At 46.1% G+C, this 21,827-nt stretch overlaps 1 protein-coding gene across 2 annotated transcripts in view; it reads right to left on the bottom strand.

The window, feature by feature from the left end:
- The window catches only part of Mccc2 (methylcrotonyl-CoA carboxylase subunit 2), a 73,448-nt gene extending 55,745 nt beyond the window's left edge, over positions 1–17,703 (bottom strand). The window contains exons 1-2 of one of the 2 annotated variants that reach the window (XM_059276231.1): positions 17,448–17,703; positions 2,060–2,126 (exon numbers count right to left, since the gene is read on the bottom strand). In XM_059276231.1, coding sequence (XP_059132214.1) covers positions 2,060–2,126; positions 17,448–17,576 — 196 coding nt within the window. In that variant the 5' untranslated portion in view covers positions 17,577–17,703. The remainder of the gene's footprint in view (positions 1–2,059; positions 2,127–17,447) is intronic. The other variant, XM_059276230.1, reaches the window with a different exon arrangement.
- Positions 17,704–21,827: the final 4,124 nt, after the last annotated feature.

Genomic DNA, 21,827 nt, shown 5'->3' with positions numbered 1-21,827 from the left:
CACGCTGATATAATGTCCACTTATTCTCCTGGCAGAACAATTCTAGGCAAAACCAGGAAGGCCGAAGTCATCCTCTCTCCCAGCCCATCCCCCTCCCCTGCCAGCCTGCTCGGTCCTCTCCTGCTGGAGAACAGCCTCTCCCTGCAGCTCACCAGAGCACACCACCCTCAGCAGGTCCATACTGCAGGACTTTGGACACCTCTTGATTTTAAGCCATCTGTCCTAATGGCCCAGGAAACCCTCAACTGATCAAACCCAAGCGATGATGGGTGTAACCATGGAGTTACCTCTTCCAACAAAACAGGCGTTTACTTTGGCAAATGTGTAGGTTCTTTTTCTAGAGACAGTGTATTCATCTATGTCTTTGTTTATTCTTTTTTAGGGTAGATGTGGATAGGCTGGGAATCGAACTCAGAGCGTTATGCTAAAGCATGCACACCACCACTGAGCCACAAACCCAGCTTCTCTAGAGACAATTCCTTGTAAAGTACTGTCCAACCTTTTGGCATTGGGACATGACACTATCATCTACGAAGTTCCTTGAGAATATATAAACTGAGTTACCAAAACCCCCCTCAAGTTTTAAGTAAGTTTACAATTTAGTGATGGGCCACACTTGTGGCTGTCCTCGGCCACAGAGGGCTGCGACTTGCTCATTCCCATAGCGCTTCAAGAGTGTGAATCACAGCCATCTTCGTGGGAAAAATTTCACTCACTTTGGCTATAGTGCTATCATAAAAAGACAGAGACCAGTGCACTCTAAACACCTCTATTTCATCTGCTTCTACTGTCTGTTCCCTTTTGCTAATTCTGGATAATCTATTCATTTAAAAGATGGAAATATGTACTTAATGTACTTATCATTCACAGACTCACTCCTAAGTATAAAACTTAGATACAAACCAGAAAATGAAAGGTTTTCTTTTTTTTTTTCCCCTGAGCTGAGGACCGAACCCAGGGCCTTGTGCTCTACCACTGAGCTAATCCACAACCCCGTTTTTGGTTTTGGTTTTTTTTTTTTTTTTTTTTTAAGAAGAATTAAAGGATTTAAAGGGAGCAGGATGTAGCTGAGTTAGTGGAGCGCTGTTTCTATCCCCAGCCACACATAAACTGGGCATGATGGTGCACGCTGTGACCTCAGCACTTGGAAGCAGGAGGATCAGGAGTTCAAGGTCATTGTCCAAGTCCAGTCTACAAGACGTCTAGTTTCAAAAGTAAACGATTTAACCAAAGTGCTTAGCAATAAAACTAACATCTGGCACACCTCTCGAAACTTTCTCCAGGACCAACACTGCGGTTCTTTCTTCCCTAACGCAGTACCTTGCGGGGGGCCTCCTCTCTGTTCACCTGCCACTAGTCAGTCACCTTGAATAAACTCCTTAAAGAAAACAAATGCATAGGATACTTTTTATACTTTCCCTTTTCTAGTTACTCCAAACGATGAAAGCTGTCTTCCAGACATAGTAACACCTAACAATGCAACAGTATTCTCGGAGCACAGCCTCTACCTGAGAGGACACTGGGGAGAAGAGTTTTTAGTGAGGGCTAGAAAATCCACATTGCTCCTTCTACAGTGGGTACCTGTAATAGACTACGGATCTTACTTTGTAGCTGGGAATGGTAACACATGACTGTAACCTTAGTGTTTGGGAAACTGAGGCGAGAGAATCATGAGTGCAAGATCAGCCTGGGGTACGCATCAGGCTGTATGGCAGACAGACAGACAAGGTTGTTATTTACCAGGCGTAAGAACGGACCACGAGATACAACAAAACCCACTTTAGGAGTTTTATTAGGGGGAGAGAATAGGAAAGATGGGGCAAGTTCAGCAGGCCTGCCAAAGAGAAATATGCGGAAGCGGGGAGGGGACGGGTGGAGTCTGCTTTTTAAGGATCACCTTGCGCAGGCGCATAGGGGCTTACGTAGGCATGCTACACACGTGCATAGATAACATGGCCCAGGAGTGACTAGGCATTTTGCCTGAATGCTGACAGCGCATGCGCGGCCATGGGACTCGGGAAGCAGCTAGGGTGCTGGGAATGATAGCAACGGTGCTTACCTAGTCTTACGTACTGGGCTCGTTCATGAAGTTGACTCACGAGAGCTTTCATCTGCTCATAGTTCTCCTGAAACAGAAGCACAGTGGGAGGGATCATAAAGTCATTATCCTTTAACCAGAGCAAGAGTCCAGAAACACACCACGGGAGCTGGAGAGACGGCTCAGCTGTGGTTCGGTTCCCAGCACCCACAGGGCAGCTCAAAACCACCCGTAACTCCAGGAGATCCGACACCCTCTTCTGACCTCAATAGGCTCCTACAAGCACAGGGCACATAAATGTATTCAGACACACACACACACACACACACACACACACACACACACACACACACACACAACAATAACAAAGGCTGAGAGTGTGGCCAGAGGTGGAGAACTGGGCGGTACATGTGAAGCCTTGGGTGCAACCCCATACTGCAAAAAAAGGAAAAGAAAGTACCAACCTATGCCATCTTTGTGTGACCTCCACACAGGGCCACCACCCCACCTATGTGGTTACTTCATTTCAGTGCTATTCTGGCCACTCCTGCTCTCTTTCTCCTTTAAACATCTACTGAATTTAATTGGTATTCACTAGCTGCTCCCCCCCACCCCTTGCCCCCGCCCGGTTTTTTGAAACAGTGTTTCTCTATGTAGCCCTGGCTGGCCTGGAACTCAGCAGATCCACCTGCTCCTGCCTCCAGAGTGCAGAGATGAAAGGCATGAGCCACCACTGCCCAGCTGTTTCCCTGCCTCTGGGGAGGGGTTGTTTTCCCATTTAAGGAATTGCTTTTGTTGTTGTTGCTGTTGTTTTGGACAGGGTCTCATATAGCCCAGGCTGGCCTAAACTCATTACATAGTTTGAGAATGACATTGAACTTCAGACTTTCCAGCCTCTGCCACCCAAGTGCAAAAATTACAGTGTGCACCGCCACATCCTGCTTTGATAGCATCCTTTGTAAGGGTCAGAAGGCATCTGTTTTGTTGAGCACCTATCTGCCCCTACCATCATCAGTCACTACCCTGAGATTTTTAACCCATGCAAAAACATTCCATGGTTGGTAAGGATACTTAAAAACAAAGTTCAGTGGCAGGGGTAGGGTGGAGGAGGGTGGGGGCGGGAGGAAGGAGAAACCAGGAAGAGGTAGATGAAGCATAGGGGAGGGATGCATCGTGTCTTACATTTTAAAAACAGTCTGAGCGGTAGAAGCAGGAGAATCCAGAGTTTAAGGTCACACTCAACTACACAGTCAGGTTGAAGCCAGCCTGAGCTATATGAGATCCTGTCTCAAAAAAATAAAAAGTTAAATTGAAAAAAAAAATAAAGGTAACAATAAGAACGAAACTATATGCCTGCATAAGCTTAAATATCTTCTGAGTGGCTCAGATGAAAATATTAATCTTAAGCAGTAAAAGATAAGGAAGACATATAACAAGTTTCCTTTTAGGCCACCAACCAGCTCCCAAATCATGACAGGAAAACATTATTATGAATGCTTGGCCTTATCTTCCCTCTTGTTTTAATCTGTTTCTCTTTATCTATGTTTTGCCTCGGGGCTGTTTACCTTACTTTCATTCTGTATGTCTTACTTTCCTGATTCTTCTGGGTCTGGCCTGCGGCTGCCTGGCTTCCAGCCCTGGTACTGCCCCTCTCTTTCTTTCTCATTCTCTTCATTCTTCTCTTCCACTCTCTTCTCTCCTGAGCCTAGATTCCTCCTCCTATGTATTCTCTCTGCCCACCAGCCCCGCCTATCCCTCTCCTGCCTCGCTATTGGCCAGTCAGCTTTTTATTAGACCAATCAGGGGCCTTAGGCAGGTAAGATGAAACAGCAACACATCTTTTCATAATTAAACTGCAGCATAAACAAATGTAACACATCTTTGCCTAGTTAAAATAATATTCCACAATAGGGACACTTTTCACCCTCCTGCATTTTCAAATGTTGTTCACTCAGCATAGTACTTTAGGACATTATTTATTCAGCTAGTTATGTTGTCCTGCTAAGACATTTTGCTCCCCATGATGTGATTTCCATCTCTGCTTAGTTATTTATAGTGCTAGAATGCTAGCTGGCTTCCCAGCTTTACAGCAGGCAGGGTGCAAGCCTAGGGCCTTCTCTACCCAACAGCCCCGCACACTACCTCCCTTTCAAGCCCACGTCCTGCACCCTAAGGGGCTGCTGGGAACTTAGCTCAAGAAGTTGTACGGAACATTCTCTCCTCATGGACTCCTACCATGGGCTTATTGGAAAACTAGAAAATGGAAGGATGAATGGATGGATGGAGGGAGGGAGGGAAACTGATGCCTGGCCTGCTCCCATAGTCTCTTGGGGGTTGTAGGTCTAGCCTGAGTGTTCAGAGCTTTGAAGTGCCTTGGGTGATCCTAACCTGCAACTCAAATGGGAGAAACACAGTAATCACAGTTCTGAGGCTTGACTCACGGAGCACTGGGAAGGTAGTATGTGGCAAACCCCTCTTTCCCACAGGACTCTTCGTCTCTGTCTAGTACTTACTGGTAGTAACACGAGGCTGGGAAATCCAAACAGAAGTTCTGCTATTACTAAACCCAGGAGACCGACCGCAATTCCCAGAGCATGTCAGTTCCACCAGTCGCCAAGAGGTGGCACTAGAGCATGTCAGTTCCACCAGTGGAGCAGTGTCACCTGGAACCCACGAAGGCACACACAGCTAGCTGCCTTTCAGAAGCTCCTGTGTCTGGAACTCTTCTCCAAAACGGTCCGTCATCTGAGAGAGCCCTGGCATAGGACAAGCCTCACGTGCACAAACCTGACAGTAGCAGACGGGGGCTCGGGGCAGTGCGCCAAAGGCAGTCTCCATATCTGTCATGGAGTCTAATCTCTTACAATTTTTGCAAACCACAGACACTAAAGTGCAGAGCTGATGAGACCAGCTCACACACATGCAGGGAAACCTGGGTCCCCTGTCACAGCTCCCCAGACCTGAGGTACAATCTCTGCACCGACGTGCAGCCCAATCCAGAGCAGAGTCAACCTAAACGAAAGCTAGATGGCCTTTAGATCAGAGGTTCTCAACCTCTGGGTCATGACCCCCTTGGGAGGGTCAAATGACCCTTTCATAGGAGTCACCTAAGACCACTGGAAAACACAGATATATATATTATGATTCATAACAGTAGCAAAAATTAGTTACAAAGTAGCAATGGAAATAACTTTATGGTTGGGGGGGGGCACCACAACATGAGGAAGTGCATGTATTAAAGGGTCGCACCGTTATGAGGGTTGAGAACCACTGCTCTGGATCTTGACCTTAGCTTAGCCAGCCTCTCATTAAGCAACACGGAAAAAGGGCCAGGCACAGTGACACACGGTGCTGGGGATGCTGTGGCAAGATAAGGAATTCAGGGCCAGCCTGGGCTACATCATGAAAACTTGCCTGCAAAAGAAAATAAAGCTAAATTTCTTAAAAAGGGGAAGCCCATCCTTTGCCAAGGTCTTCTGAAGTGCTTGGTAGATGTGGGAGACGCGGAAGCAGGAAAAACAGGGGTACTCTGGGTGAGGAAAATGGGGCAGGGAGCAGGGACCGAGGCCAGGGCATGGGAATATTACGCAACCTCTGTCCACCCTCTCTTACCCTTGGCAGGCTTCTATTATCTCCCTTTTACGGGTGTGTTTGCCTCAGAGTTGCTGCCTGTAAGCGGAGGTCACACAGGAGATGAGACACTGTTTATTGTTTTACGGTTGCTTTGATTTCTTTTAGATTTATGTGTTTCTTTCTTTTGTGTGATGAGGTGCTTGTATGTACGTGCACCATACATAAGCCCGGTGCCCTCGGAGATCAGAGGAGGGTGTAAGCTCTCCCAGAACCGGAGTTACTTACGGCTGGCTGTGAACCACCCTGTGGGTGCTGGGAACTGAACCTGGGTCCTCTACAGCAAGTGCTCTTAACCGCTGAGCCGCCCCTCCAGCCTCTTGCTGTTGTTCCGAGGCAGGATCTTACAGATTCCAGGCTGTCCTGGAATTCACCATGTAGTCAATGCAAGTCAACGATGACTGTGAACGCCTGATCCTCCTGCCTCCACTTTCCCGAGCGGTGGGATTAGAAGCACATACCACCATGCACAGCCTAAGATTTTTTTTTTAAAATGAGTTTTGGCTAGCAAATTTTTTTTTTTTTTTTCCATTTCTTACTACGAGGGGCAGAGCACGGCAGGGCACATAGAGAGTTGGAGTCAGTTCTGTCCTTGTATCTTCACGTGGATGCTGGGGCTCAAGTGCAGGTCGCAGGCTTCTACAGCAAGCGCTTTTACTCACTGAGCCATCTTGCTGGCCCCCAGATATTTGTATATTATTATATTATCTACATTATTATACGTAATAACGGGTCTCGTTATAGTTTCACGCACACACATAATGCACTCCGATCACACTCCCACTCCCAGCTCACCCACCCCACTAGCCTCTCTCCCACTCCTCTCCCTGACTAGCCCTCTTGTCCTTCCACAGTTTGGGGGTTAGTGCTCGTCTGTAACTTGACGGGCCTCAGCAGAGTTCTTACAGTCGCACAGGTGAAGGGTTTGTTGACTGAGCATGGGGACCTTACCAGGCTACACCACTGAGGAAAAATCTCTCCTTATGGCTTTTCCATGCACCACTTGGGCTGACCCTCTCTCCCACCTCCCCTGCCCTCCTCTCCTGCAAACCTTCCCCCCCCCCTTATCATATGTGCTCTACTACCCCACCCCTCCCACCTCCTCCCCCCCTTCTCATGGGTCTCCTTCTAGTTTCCTGGGCTCTACACACACTCACTCCCCCACTAATGCACATATATCAAAATAGGAACTCGGATCTGAATAAACAAGAACAAGCCTTTTATTTTCTGACCCTGAGCTTTTTCACTCAATACGGTAGTTCCCAGTTCCATCCCATTTCCTGCAAGTTTCATAATTTCATTTTATTTTCATTTATATTTGAATATGCACCATTCACACTCTCCACTCATCAGCTGGGGGACACCCAGGCCGATTCCACTTCCTTACTTGTGACTAGAGTAGCAACATGAACGTGTATGAGTAAATCTCTGTGGTAGGGTATGGAGTCCTTCAGGTACATAACCAGGAGCGGTAAAGCTAGGTGATAACCAAGCTCCATTTTCATTTTTTTGAGAAGCCTCCACACTGATTTCCACAGCCCACTATCAATAAATAAGGGTCCCCTTCCCCCACAACCTCATCAGAACTTGTTGCCATTGCTTTTCTTGACAACAGCCATTCTGGCAAATAAGAGTCTCAAAGGATTTTTGATTTTCATTTCCCTGATAGCTAAGGATGTTGAACACTTTAAGTATTTAGTGGCCATATGTCTTTCTTCTTTTTAAGAACTCTGTCCAATCTCTTGGCCCATTAACACATCTTAAGCAGTGTCCACCACTATTTCCATATTTATTTATTTATTTATTTATTTATTTATTTATTTATTTATTTATTTATTTGGTTTTCGAGACAGGGTTTCTCTGTGTAGCTTTGTGCCTTTCCTGGAACTCACTCTGTAGACCAGGCTGGCCTCGAACTCACGGAGATCCACCTGGCTCTGCCTCCCGAGTGCTGGGATTAAAGGCATGCGCCACCACCGCCTGGCACATGTTCCTAATTTTAACCAGTGAAATAGAAACAGAAGTTCTGAAGTCTGACTCCCACCAAGGCTCCTTAAGAAGTCAAACCGGAGCTTGGAAGATACCTCCCTGAGTACAGTATTCGTCTTATAAGCATGAGAGCCTGGGTTCAACTTCCCAAAGCCCACGTAAAAAATCCAGGAGTGATGGCGTGCACTTGTGATCCCAGTGCAGGGGAGGTGGGAACAGGTGGATTCCTGGGGCTCACTGGCCAGCTAGCCTAGCCTAACTAGCAAGCTTCGGGGCCGTAAGGGGTCATTGGGAAGGGACAAGTCAGTGACTTGAGGAGTTTTGAGGAAGGATATCTGCAGCTGACCTCTGGCCTGCATATGCATCTGGAGTGCATGGGCACTCTGACGAGTGTGTGAGTGTGTTTGTGCATGTGTATGCTTGCATGTTTGTGTGTGTGTGTGTGTGTGTGTGTGTGTGTGTGTGTGTGTGTGTGTGCATGTGTGTGACTGCTGCCTGGCCTGTTTACCTTTCTTCACTGTGGGACTCAGACTAGCAGTGTTAGAGCAGTCATCCTAAATCCTTCCTCCAGGTTCCCCGGTGAGCAAGCTGGGCCTCCCTATCTGTGGAGGTTTATACTGATAGTATCTAGAATTACCTAGAAAAGGAGCCCAAGCAAGCCTGTGAGGGAGTTTGTGGATTAGGCTCATTGAGGGTGGAAGGCCACTCTAAATGTGGCCTGCACCATTTCCTAGGTAGTTCCTAGACTGGATAAAGGGGAGAGAGAGGACTGCAGCATTCATCACCTTTTCTGCTTCCTGGCAGCAGACGTCATGTGACCAGCTGCCCCAAGATCATGCCACCAGGACTTTCTCCTAAACTGTGAGCCAAAAAAACTTTCTCCCCTGTGTGGTTTGCCATGGTAACTAACACCGCATCCCACGGTCCCTGAATCCATCCAGGGCATGTAGGCAAAGTCACCACTGTGCCATTTCCAAGCAGAGGCTCTAACAGGACTGAATGTTCCAGACTTTCCCATGCCCTCACTCTCCATATGGGCAGGACATACAGCATCCCCCTGGAGCCAAGGCCTCTTCAGCCTGGTTCCTGGAATAAGAAACAACTGAGCACACCTGTTGTCGCTTCCCACAGAACTGCCACAACCAACCCACAGCTCCAGGAGCCCAAGCAAATACTAGTTCATTTGGCCTTGCGATCTGGGATCACCTGAAACGTGTCACCGGCTGAATACACGGTGAGCTGACCTTGAGGAGACAAAGAGTGGCCACAGCTAGGGTTTGCTGAGGTATCCAAACCACGGACTGGGAAGGCCCGAAGGCTTATTTCTTCTTGGATGTACACAGTCCAACCAGCAGCCAGTGGTCTATGTGTGCTGTCCTCAAACATGAAGGCCTCTGAGCAGCTCAGCTCTCTACGGCCTGCCCTTCTTCAGCTGCTTCAGGCATTCAGTTTGTTGTACTGGTCAGAACTCAGGCACACATCCCATCCTTCATCCGAGCACCAGTCTGGAGTCTCACACTGGTGGGGGTGCTGCCAGGCAAGGCTCACACATGCCATCTCATTCTTGGTGAGTTCGAAGCCCTCTTAAGCGAGGCCAATGTGTGCTTTCCTCCGAACCGCTAGGATGCATGTCCCACAGAAGTGAGGGCGAAGGCTGGTGCTTTTCAGCCAGGTCTTATTGGTACTGAGACCCTGAAAACGCCGGAAGTTCTCAGGGACCACAGATAAGGCTGTAGCACAGGCAGTGATGCACAGGTCTCCTGCAGAAGCAGAGCTAATGTTTCCCGAGAGCATAATATATCCTGGACACCGTTCTCACATTGCCTCTTTCCACCACTGCCAGGGCGACTGTTAACATTTTAGCAGACTTCCCTCCAGGGTTCCCCACGGAAATGTGCTATGTCAGTCTAAGCACACGTGACACCTGAGGCCCCCACTTGGCCCCCACGCCGCAGCGAGTTCCCTGCTCTAATTACGGGCACACACACTAGACGAGGGCTCAACAAATAAGCCATAGAGAAGGAAGCAGTTCTCGGGATCATTCTAACTTCTACCTGTTTAACTCCCCATCAAATACAGCAGTTCGGGGTGGGTGATAGGGCCCAACAGGCAAAGGTGCTTGCTGCGCAAGCTGGGTGTCCTGAGTTCTATCCCCGGGACCAGCTAAAGGAGGATGGCAAGAACTAACTCCACAAAGCTGTCGTCCTCTGACCTGCACAAGCACGCATATCACACACACACACACACACACACACACACACCCTACAAATAATAATAATAATAATTTTAGATAAATAAATCAGCAGTTTGAACCTGATGTCAGCAAGGCAGTGGTCTAGGTGCCCCGGGCTCTCATTTTACCGCTGACATACACGCATACACCAAAGGAGAGAGGAAGAAATCAGAAAGAAAACTAGCTTTAAAACCATGGCATGGCCGGGCGGTGGTGGCGCACGCCTTTAATCCCAGCACTCGGGAGGCAGAGCCAGGCGGATCTCTGTGAGTTCGAGGCCAGCCTGGGCTACCAAGTGAGTCCCAGGAAAGGCGCAAAGCTACACAGAGAAACCCTGTCTCGAAAAACCAAAAAAAAAAAAAACAAAAAACCATGGCATGGGGCATGGCAGGCACGATGCCTGCCCAGCACCCAGGGCTGAGGAAGGGGGGTGGCAGGTCTGAAAAACACTGAATCAAGAAAAGGTCACTCCAGTTGAATGCCTTGGAGAGCCTCTGCTCATGGTGTCCCTGCCTCAAACACAGCACAGTGTGGGGCTGAAGGAGGTAGCGCCCCCAGTTCTCAGTTCCTGCTCCCAACCTGAAGGAAAAACAGACTTTCCGCGCTGGAGAGACGGTTCTCAACAGTTAAGAGCACTGGCTGCTCTTCCGGAAGACCTGAGTTCAATTTCCAGCACCCACGTGGTGGATCACAAGGGTCTGTAACTCCAGTCTCAGGGATTCAGTGCCCCCTGATGGCCTCCTCTGGCACCAGGCATGCACATGGTACAGACATACCACTCATACACATAAAATAAAAATGTTTGGCCGGGCGGTGGTGGCGCACGCCTTTAATCCCAGCACTCGGGAGGCAGAGCCAGGCGGATCTCTGTGACTTCGAGGCCAGTCTGGGCTACCAAGTGAGTCCCAGGAAAGGCGCAAAGCTACACAGAGAAACCCTGCCTCGAAAAACCAAAAAACTAAATAAATAAGTAAATAAATAAAAATAAAAATGTTATATATAATATGTACGTATATACATATATATGTAATATATATTAAAGTATTTATTTAAAAAAAAACCTAGCCGGGCGGTGGTGGCGCACGCCTTTAATCCCAGCACTCGGGAGGCAGAGCCAGGCGGATCTCTGTGAGTTCGAGGCCAGCCTGGGCTACCAAGTGAGTTCCAGGAAAGGCACAAAGCTACACAGAGAAACCCTGTCTCAAAAAAAAAAAAAAAACAAAAAACAAAAAAACCTAGACTTTGTTTATAATGTCGTAGTCTGGCTAGAAGCCGCATGAATGGCTGGCCTTTGCTTTGCCTAACTCAAAACCAGATAGATATAAAGAAACAAGGAGCTCTTCTCAAGAAAGCAACAGGGAGGACCAGACTGTACATCAAAGGTAGAGTCCCTGCTTGGTATACCTGAAACTGTGGGTGTGAAGAGGAGGAGGGGAGGGGAAAGGAAGGAGGAGGAGACCAAGACCCCAACTGGCTGGGACAACTCTTGGGGAAATGAAGACATTTAAGGAAGGCAGTGTGTGCCCAGGGGAGCTGAACAGCCACATACAAGCCCAGGTCAAATGCATGCTGAGAAAAGACCCGAGGGGCCATTCCAAATCACAAAACATGACCAAAGACTTAGGGAGTCAGGGGAAGTCTGAAAAGACGGAAGAGATGGCAACCCTTTCAAATGTTCAGTTGTTAGTAATACCACCAGCAAAGCGCCCAAAGGAACCTAAAACAGCCCACACAGGAAATAATGTGGTAGAGGGTGCCCCTGAGGAAATACAACCGTCAGTTATCAGACAGACACTTTAAAACTATTGTAAAATGCCTCAAGAGCCAAAGAAAAACAGGAAGACAGATTTAACGAGAATTAGGAACATATGGACAACATGAGAATAAATATAGAGAAAAGAGCTACAAAGGGGTAGTCTGGCAGAACGGGCAGAAAGACTGTAAAGTCGGAGGACCGGGGCGTCTGCTGCAAAGACACTGTCTTCCCTACAGGACACAGAGGCGGCGCCCACACCATCTCAACAACATGGTCCCCTAAACAAGATTTACATAAAGACAACACCAGCCAACACGCCAACATGGACGGGGGTATCTCACAGGGGTCTACCCCTAGATGAGGAGCTACAATTAACAGCTCCTGAGAGAGGGAGTATCAGTCTAGAGAGGAACCCAACAATACAAGCAACACCAAGTGGACGCGTGAAGCTCTGTGTGTGTGTGTGTGTGTGTGTGTGTGTGTGTGTGTGTGTGTGTGTATGTGTAAAACAACAGTTCAAAAAGTTGTGAATCTGAGACGGAGTCGGGGGACATGAGAAGAGATGGAAGGAGAAGCGGGAGGGTTTAATAAATGTCAGAGAATTCTATAGCCAGGAAGCATGCTCTTCTGACTCTTAGGGAGCATGCACATGCATAAGCGCACACACACACACACACACACACACACACTGAAAAATAAAACACATTTTTCAAAAGAAGAAAGAAAGCATTAGATTTGCTGTCTGCAGATGAGTCAAATCTGTAGCAATTCAAAATGCATTGTTAGGCCAGGCATGGCGGCCTATCCCTGCACCTCCCCCTCAGGAGGCTAACCAAGGCAGGAGGATTTCGTGAGCCTCGGCATTCTGGGTCAGTCTGGGGAGAGGCGCGACAAGATCCCACCTCTCACAAAATGAGTTACAGAGCAAAATTTAAAAAATTTAAAATATAGGATTCAGAGCTGGGTGTGATGGCACCTGTCTATGATCTTAGTACTCAGGAGGAGAATGAAAGTTCTTCAGCAGAAGAAATGAAAGTTTGAGGCCAACCTTGGCCATACTGTGAAACTCTACATTAAAAAAGGAAAAAAGTAGGGAGCTAGAGAGATATCAAGAGCACTTGCTGCTCTTGCAGAGGACACTGGTTCAGTTCTCAGAAACCACACAGAGCAATAGTTCTCAACCTGTGGATCTTGACCCCTTTGGGGATTGAACGGCACCCTCACAGGGTCGCACATCAGATATCCTGCATATCAGATATTTACATTAAGATCCATAACAATATCAAAATTAGTTATGAAGCAACAAAAATTATTTTATGGTTGGGGGTCACCACAACATGTGGAACTGTATTAATGGGTCACAGCTTTAGGAAGGTTGAGAACCACTGACATGCTCACATCTATAACTCCAGTTCCAGGGGAATCTAATGCCCTCTTCTGGCTTCCACAGACACCAAGCAAATACACAGTGCATATAAATACACGCAGGCACACATTTGTACATATAAAATAAAAAATAAAATGTTAAAGTCTCTCAGTTTACACTGTCTATGACTCATAAGGATATATAAAAGTTAGAAGTGAAAAAGAAGAAAAAACGGTCTATGCAAAAGTAGCCCCCCCAAAAAACATTGATGGTCTCTGATTCAAGAATCACAAGCAAATAAAGTCAATTAATATATTTAAATTAGGGCTGGAGAGATGGCTCAGAGGTTAAGAGAACTGGCTGCTCTTTCAGAGGTCCTGAGTTCAATCGCAGCACCCACATGGTGGCTCACAACCATCTATAATAAGATCTAGTGCCCTCCTCTGGCATGCAGGCAAAATACTGTATATAAATAAATAAATAGATAAATAAGAAAGAAAGAAAGAAAGAAAGAAAGAAAGAAAGAAAGAAAGAAAGAAAGAAAGAAAGAAAGAAAGAAAAGATATTGAGGCTGGAGAGATGGCTCAGCGGTTAAGAGCACTGGCTGCTCTCCCAGAGGACCCGGGTTCAATTCCCAGCACCCACATGGCAGCTCACAACCGTCTCTAACTCCAATTCCAGGGGATCTGGCACCTTCATACCAAAGCACACAAAATAAAGTTAAATAAATTTTAAAAAAGATACTTAAATTAAACTGCTGTGATTTTGCCTTATTACAAGTCTTAACAGCTGACCCAAAGTCATCAACAGATGATGGGAGAAAGAAGTTAGTATTTGCTTTTTTGAGTGACTGATAGATAACTGTCATAAAGCACATCCTAACACAGATGATTCAAACAAACCGATCAGCAAACACCATCTCTCTCTTCCACCAAACTCAGCCACGGGCTTGTGTCAAGGGAACTGTCATTTACCTCAATACCCTTCCTGGAGTGTGAACCTCCAACATCCTCCATGACTTTCTTCCTCTCCTTCCACTCCAACATCAACTCCCATCGCCTACGTAACTCTGACCCTGCATTGTCTGAAAACTCAAGTCCTCCCACCACTACTTAAATCTGGCCTCTTCCCCCATGTCCACAGAATCATTCCATTGCCTACTTAAATATTTTAAGGATGGTTTGCAAAAATGAAATCTCAATGTGGCTTAAGGGGGAGAGGGACCTTGTGCTTAACACAACATACAAACAGAGGTCAAAGGACAACTTTCAGGGGTCAGTTCTCTCCTTCCACCATCTGAATCCCAGACATCAAAAACTCAGATCGCCGGGCGGTGGTGGCGCACACCTTTAATCCCAGCACTTGGGAGGCAGAGCCAGGCGGATCTCTGTGAGTTCGAGGCCAGCCTGGGCTACCAAGTGAGTCCCAGGAAAGGCGCAAAGCTACACAGAGAAACCCTGTCTCGAAAAACCAAAAAAAAAAAAAACCAAAAAAAAAAAAACTCAGATCAACAGGCTCAGTGGCAAGTGCGGTTAACCACTGAGCTCTCTCTAGCCCTGGCCCTTATTTTTGAAACAGGGTCTCAGGTTGCCTTGGCTGACCTCAAACTCCTACCCTTAAGAGGTTCTTCCACCTCACGCTCCAAACTGCTAGAATTATGTGTGCAACACCATACTTAGTTTACACTTTCATATCCTAAGTTTAATGTACTTATATTCAATACTTTGATTGCATGACATAGAACAATCAAGCTGGAACTGACCCACTGGCCAGTTAGTTTTCAGTGTCTCAGATGTGTTCTGTAGGTCACGGGGAGAGAAGAAATCAATGGTCTCATTCAGTGCTGGGCCCCACACGTTGCAAAACCGATCTCTTAGGCAAGATGTCCCCGCTGGTGCTATAGGGGCCTGACTGTTAGGGGAAAACCAACCACATTCCAACTGGAGTCTGAAGTCTGTTCCACAAAACAGCATTCATGTCTGGCACTGTGAACCTGATCAAAAGCCCGTGACTTGGGAAGTCATGGATTCTAGGGGAGGAACCTACTACTGTTGTTCTGCTGAATGGACATGTTGTCAAACTGTCTTCTAAATATTAATGTTTTTAGTACTGCTCTCAACCTTGGGCAGCAGTTAACACAGAGACTCCTAACTGTCACAGCACTGAGAGTAAGTGACTGTGACGTGCTGCTCGGTCTTAAATGAGACATCTGCATGACAACTTCCTACACACAAGGCTTAGGGGACATCACACAGAGAGTGTGAAAAGACTGTAAGAGCCAGAGGATGAGAGTCCTGCCTTCTGGATCTAACGGAGCCATTGTGCTCATGAACTCACTACAGTTATGGCTACCTGAACAAGATCTGTACAGGGTCAAGCCAACGAGATCAGTCAACATTCTAGCAAGTAGCACTAATAGGTCTCACTGAGTTTTTAAGAGTTTAAAAGGACATGAATATGGGAGGGTAGGACTTGCTGGGAAGTGTCTAGGGAGACTGGGAGGGGAAGCTGGGAATGGATAACATTGAGATACACCAGCAGAGCATGATAGCACCCTTCTTTAATCCCAGAGGCAGAGGCAGGTGAACATCAAGTTCTAGCTTCATCTACAAAATCAGTTCCAGGACACCCAGGGCTACAAAGGAAAATTTTGTCTCAAAAAACAACAAACAAACAAAAATATGCACTGTATTTATGAATGAAACTGTCAATAATTAAATAAGATAGTCCTAAAAATAGTAAAATAACTGTGTTGGAGAAAATGGTTATAGCTGGGTGGTGGTGGCCCACGCCTTTAATCCCATCACTCAGGAGGCAGAGGCAGGCAGATCTCTGAGTTTGAGGCCAGCCTGGTCTACACAAAGAAAAAAAAAAAAAAAGGATGGAACTAGAGCTCATCATGCTAGGTAAAACAACTAGAGTCAGGGAACAAATACCACAAACAAATACCACATTTTCTTTTATATGCAGAATCTAGAAAAAAAAAAAAAAAAAAATATATATATATATATATATATATATATATATATATATGACATGAAAGTAGAAAGACTATTTGGAAAAAGGAAAGGGACCAGCAGAAGAGTAGCAAGGCAACAAGAGAGTAATGTATGCACATATCACAGTGAAATCCATTATTCTGTACAATTAGTATATGCTAATTCTTTTCTGTGGTGGCGGTGGTAGGCTTTTGTTTTGTTGTACTTGTTGTTTGTTTTAGAAGAGGAAGTCTCACTTTGTAACTCTGGCTGTCCTAGAACTGGCTTTGTAGATTGAGCTGAACTTAAACTCACAAAGAGGCACCTGTTTCTGCCTCCCAAATGGTGGGATTAAGGCTGGGATTAAAGACTGGGGCCTGCACAGCCAGCTAGTATATGTTAATTTTTTAAAATTTATTTATTTTTATTTTATGTGCACTGGTGTTTTACCTGCATGTATGTCTGTGTGAGGATGCCAGATTCCCTAGAACTGGAGTTACAGACAGTTGTGAGCTGCCATGTGGGTGCTGGGAATTGAACCTGGGTCCTCTGGAAGAGCTGCCAGTGCTCTTAACCGCTGAGCCATCTCTCCAGCCCTAGTGTATGTTAATTTTAAAGGAGAAGGGTATCCACATTCTCTGGGTTTTCAGTCTAGCCTCCACCTTTCACTTTGAACCTTCCAGGTCTCTCCCAACCTAACTCCATCTCATCCATACTTCAATTTTGTGCTTTCAGCCTTTCAGGGTTTAGAAGCCACTTACCACACAGCCTCACACCACCTGACTTCTTGTTCACATCCCCCTGCTCAAAATGAGTTCCATTCCTACACATCCATACCAAATACTTAAAATACGGCACAAACAACTTAGTGTTTCTGAGTCAACTTCTTCCCAGACAAAAACTGCTGGTTCTATGAACAATTTGGATGTTACCTGTTTAGGCTTAAAAGCCACGAAACAGATTGATAATTTCCAGCTTTGATATTTCACAAGTTAGGAGGTGCTTCTTTGGCCTGAGGAAGCCTCCCAAGTCCAAGAAAAGCTATTTAAAGATATGGAAGGATATGTATTTGTTGTTAACATAACTACTTAACGAAAGCGTGTGAACACGGCCCAGCCCCACCGTGCTAAACTAGTTCCTAAAGGTGGCTGCTCTAAGACCTAAGGAATAAGTTGCCAAACCGGGCTCAGGCATCAACAAGCTGCCCAAGAGACGATGCTGAGTGGGGTTTTGAGAACCTCTGATTTTAGCGACACAAAAGGCCAATGCCAGTTCTAAAATCTCACCGGAACGATTTTCTTCTGCAAACTTCACAGGACCCTATCGCGTCTCAGAATGATGCCTCCCTTGAGCTGCAGAGGAAAGGACAGAAGAGATCCAAGCTCGCCCACCCTCCGGCTGCTGGCGACTAAGGACTAGCAGGGCAAGCAGGCCATCTGAAAGCTCGCTCAACCTACCTGGTAGGTGGAGGAGCCCGAGTCAGGCTGGGTGCCTAGTCGGGCCACCGAGTCCCCGTGATAGGCGCGCGACCGGGAGACCGCGGCCCGAGCGCAGGGCTGCAGAGCTGACCTCAGCGCGCCCCACATGGCAGCGGCGAGCACCGAGAGAGCTAGGAGAGCGAGGGCGGCCGGCCGACGTAGGAGTCGTTTCTCTCCAGGCAGATGTGCAGCTCCGGCCAGCTGTTCCGCCTGAGTCCTTGCAGCCCCAGTCCCAGCCCACCAGCTCCCGGGCCGGCCCCGCGCACGTGCCACCCCAGGCCACCTCCCATTGGTCGGCGCCGGGCGCCACGCCTCCAGACCCCGCCAATGAGAAACAGAAGAGCAGCTCCGCGAGGCCCGGTTCCCTCGCGAGCCCAGGAGCCCCGGGCTAAGTAAAGAGAACCTTGCAATCCAGTGGCTTCACTGACTGCATAGGTGAACCGCTTCTGTCCCACGCGGGCAGACGCCCCTAGCCCCTCCACTGCAGAACGTGTCTGATCACTTTTTAGAATGTGATGGATTGTGGACCCCAGTCTTGGGATCTTCACTAAGAGACCCTCAACACACCCATAAGGATTAAAAACGCTATACGAAGTGTCTTAACTTTAACTTTCTCTCTTTGGGGCCATGGATGCAATAACCAGCACGGTTGCATCCTTTCCCCCAAACCTGAAGGAAGGCTATATGAGATGGTTTATGTCACAGCTGTGCATTTTAGTATTCTTAGAGGCAGTGTCTCAGTCTGTCTGTGCTGCTCTAAGAGGCTGTCTGGAACTAGCCACTTGTGGGCATAGCGGCTAGTTTCACACCTTTGATCCCAGCATTCTAGAGGCAGAGGCTGGCAGATCTCTGTTAGAGGGCAGCCAAGGGATACTTAGCGAGACTGTCTCAAAAAAAAAAAAAAAATCATCACAACAAAATAAAAGTTACCTGAAACTAGATAATTTATACAAACAGAAATTTGTCTGGAAAACAGGACATCTAAGACAAAGATCCCAGCAAGTATGGTGCCTCCAGAGAGCCAAGTCTCCTAAGATGATGCCTTGATGCTACATCATCCCGAGCCCCACCAAACAGAGGAGTGGGGAGGGAGAAAACACCCATCCTTAAGCCCGTTATACTCATGTGGGCAGAGTCCTCATGATTCAATTACCCTCTGGGAGACTATGCTTCTAAATAATCTAGCACTGGAAATTTTCACGTGGTTGGTGGCATGAGTCTGGGGCCCTCAGCAACCTATTCAGTTGATGCTGAGGACTTCTGTGTGCCTAGGAATTTAGAGGCCAGTATGGGCAACAGAATGAGACAGTCTAAAACAAACAAAATGTTTGAACATGAATTTTGGAGAAGACACATCATTGCAGAAATAGTGTTGGGTCAGGAGTATAGCTAAGTGGTATAATGCAAAGGTTCTGAGCTCCATCAACAGACACACACACACACACACACACACACACACACACACACACACAGGAGAGGGGGGAATGAACATGCCTGCTATATGAAACAGTGCTTATTTTGAAGAAGTGACACTTTTTGTGTATGTACATGTGTATGCTGTGTGATGTATGTGCATGTATGTGCACATGCACACATGGAAGCCAGAGAATGTCAGGTATCCTTCTGTCCCTCCCTGCCTTATTCCTTTGAGACCAAGTCTTTCGCTGAACTTGGAGCCAGAGGGTTGCAGCTAGAAAGCCTGTGATCTTTCCACCCCAGCACAGCCCTGGCATTAACACAGGCACACAGTTTCCCCAGCTTTTATGTGGCTGCTGGATCCAAACTTGGGTCCTCATACTTGTTTTTTTGTTTGTTTTGTTTTTTGAAGCAGAGTTTCTCTGTGTAACAGCCCTGGTTGTCCTGGCACTCGCTCTCTAGACCAGGCTGACCTCGAACTCAGAGATCCACCTGCTTCTGTCTCCACCGCCACCACCGCCACCACCGCCCGGCTTGGTCCTCATACTTGTGCAGCGAGTGCTCCTCTTAACCCACTGAGCCCCCTACAGCCCCAGAACTGACAAGGTTTTGAGAATCTAAGGGAAACGTGGGCATGTCAAATCAAAGTGACTTTACCACATGACTTAAGTATTCTGCTTTGCCTGCCTCTGCGCCGCTCTCGGTATTCTGCTTTGCTAAAAGTTGACCCCAAACAAGGTCTTGCAATGCAGAAATAAACAATCTAAAGATTCGCACTGCATACAAGCCACGTGAAAGAGAACAAAGCGAACCAGAGCAGCTGACTTGAATGAAGCATTTATTCCTGGCACTGAGGCCAAAGAAAAACGTTCTAGTAACTCCAGTACTCGAGGTAAACTACAAGGATCAGAAGTTCAAGGTTATCCCAGGCTAATATTTTGAGTTTGAAGCCAGTCTGGACCACACAAAACTGTCCAAAAAAATTATTTTTTATTTAAAATATGTATTTTTATTTAAAATATGTATCATTTGCCCCTCCTACGCTTCCCATGAGTTCCCACCCCTATGCCAACCCCTCTCAAATTCATGTCTTATTCTTTAAGTATGTGTGTGAATAAATATACAAATGCAAACTGCCATGTGTGTTTAATGTTACATGTTTGTAGGTAGGACTGAATATTTGGGATTAAACTATTAGGGTTTTAAGACTTATTTTTAATTATGTGTATACATCAGTGACTATAACCGAGTATGAACATGTGAGTGCAGCTGCCCAGAGGTCAGAAAGGGCCATAGATGCCCTAAAGCTAGAGTTACAACAAGTGGTTGTGAGTTTGCCAACAGGAGTGCTGGGATCTCTGAGCAATCTCCTATGCTCGCTTTTTTTCCAGACACTGGTCTGGTTGGCTTGCCTGTCCTGATCACCGTCCATTACCAAGGGAAGTCAGCCGGAACTCACGGCAGCAACTGACGCAGACAGAGGAGAAACACTGCACACTGGCTTGCTCAGCTTGCATTTTTATATAACTCAGGACCACATGCCTGGGGTAGCACCACACAGAGTAGGCTGGGTCCTCCAGCAATCCTTAATCAAGAAAATGCCCCAAAAGACCCGTCTACAGGCCAATTTTACGGAAGTGTTTTCTCAGTTGAAGTTCTCTCTTCCAAAACACCTGTTGCTTGTATCAAGTTGGAAAAGAAAAAAATCAGCACAGACAGGATCTTGCTATGCATTCAGGCTGAACTCAAACCCTGGCTCAGGTAGCACCACACACACATCTATGTTAGTTCCCATAAGTAGGATATTGGATGATATAGTTAATGCCTACACCATCACAAAATTTCTATTCACTATTTCAACAATTTCTATTTCACTATGTCTCTAAAAGTGAACAGACAAAACTGTCTAGCTATATACATATCTCTTTGATGGTGGGACAAAGTTCACGACAACTTTTATGAATCTGAAGAAATGGACACACTAACAAAATTCCCACAGATAATTTTCTCAGCAAAAAACTTTTGGGCAACTGATACTTGCCAATCAACACTTCAAAAATCCTGGTTTTATTATCTCTGGGACTAAAGCTTCAATTTCTGTCCTTACAGAGTAAGTAAGCACGTGTGTCAGGGAGGGAGGAGCAAAAGATCTTGAGTTATTATATGTAAAAATCTATCGAGGAACAAATAAAAGAGTAAACAAAGCTTCAAATACACAGGAAAGCCTACCATTTATTCTTGCAAACAAACAAACAAACAAAAAACCCAAACCTTCCAACTATACTATGTACATTTTCATTTTTTTTTCTTTTTTTGGTGACGGGTTCACTACATAGCCCAAACAAACTCAAACTCCTCCTGCCTCTGCTTGGGGGTTCTGGGATTACAGGCTCGAGCCACCATACTTGGCAATACTATATTTTTATAAAGAAGTATAGGCAATAATTGAAAAGAGAAACCAGTTAAATGAACATAATATCTTGTGTTATTTGAAAAGGACAAAACCAAAATGGTATAAAATAACTTTTATTTACATAATTTTTATCTACAGAACATAACTGCTTTCTTTAGAACAAGAAAATTTACAAATGACAGATATTGCTTCTTTTATCAAAAACTCTTCAAGCAAGGCAGTATAGATGGTCACTTGCATTCAGAATAATATGGTGGTAAACAGTGGATGTTAAATTTTTTATCTATGCCTTAATCATTATCAACAATTAGACTTTTAAACCATGACTGGCCACCTGTTATGATGTAAGTGATCAGGAGGAAAAAGTCAAAAAAAGGTAGACCTTTAATCACATCCTTGAAGATTTATGGAAAAAATTCCTGGCAACATCTTTACACCACCACGGATCTTCCCACCTTAAAGCAAACAAAGTACACTGATTATATGTTTCTCTTTCCAACATCTGTTTTGAGGCTGTAACAGCAGGGCTA

Source organism: Peromyscus eremicus, chromosome 11, assembly GCF_949786415.1.
Source record: "Peromyscus eremicus chromosome 11, PerEre_H2_v1, whole genome shotgun sequence".
NCBI classification, from domain to species: domain Eukaryota; kingdom Metazoa; phylum Chordata; class Mammalia; order Rodentia; family Cricetidae; genus Peromyscus; species Peromyscus eremicus.
Note: the sequence above shows the minus strand (reverse complement) of the source record. Positions and strands in the feature narration are given on the sequence as shown.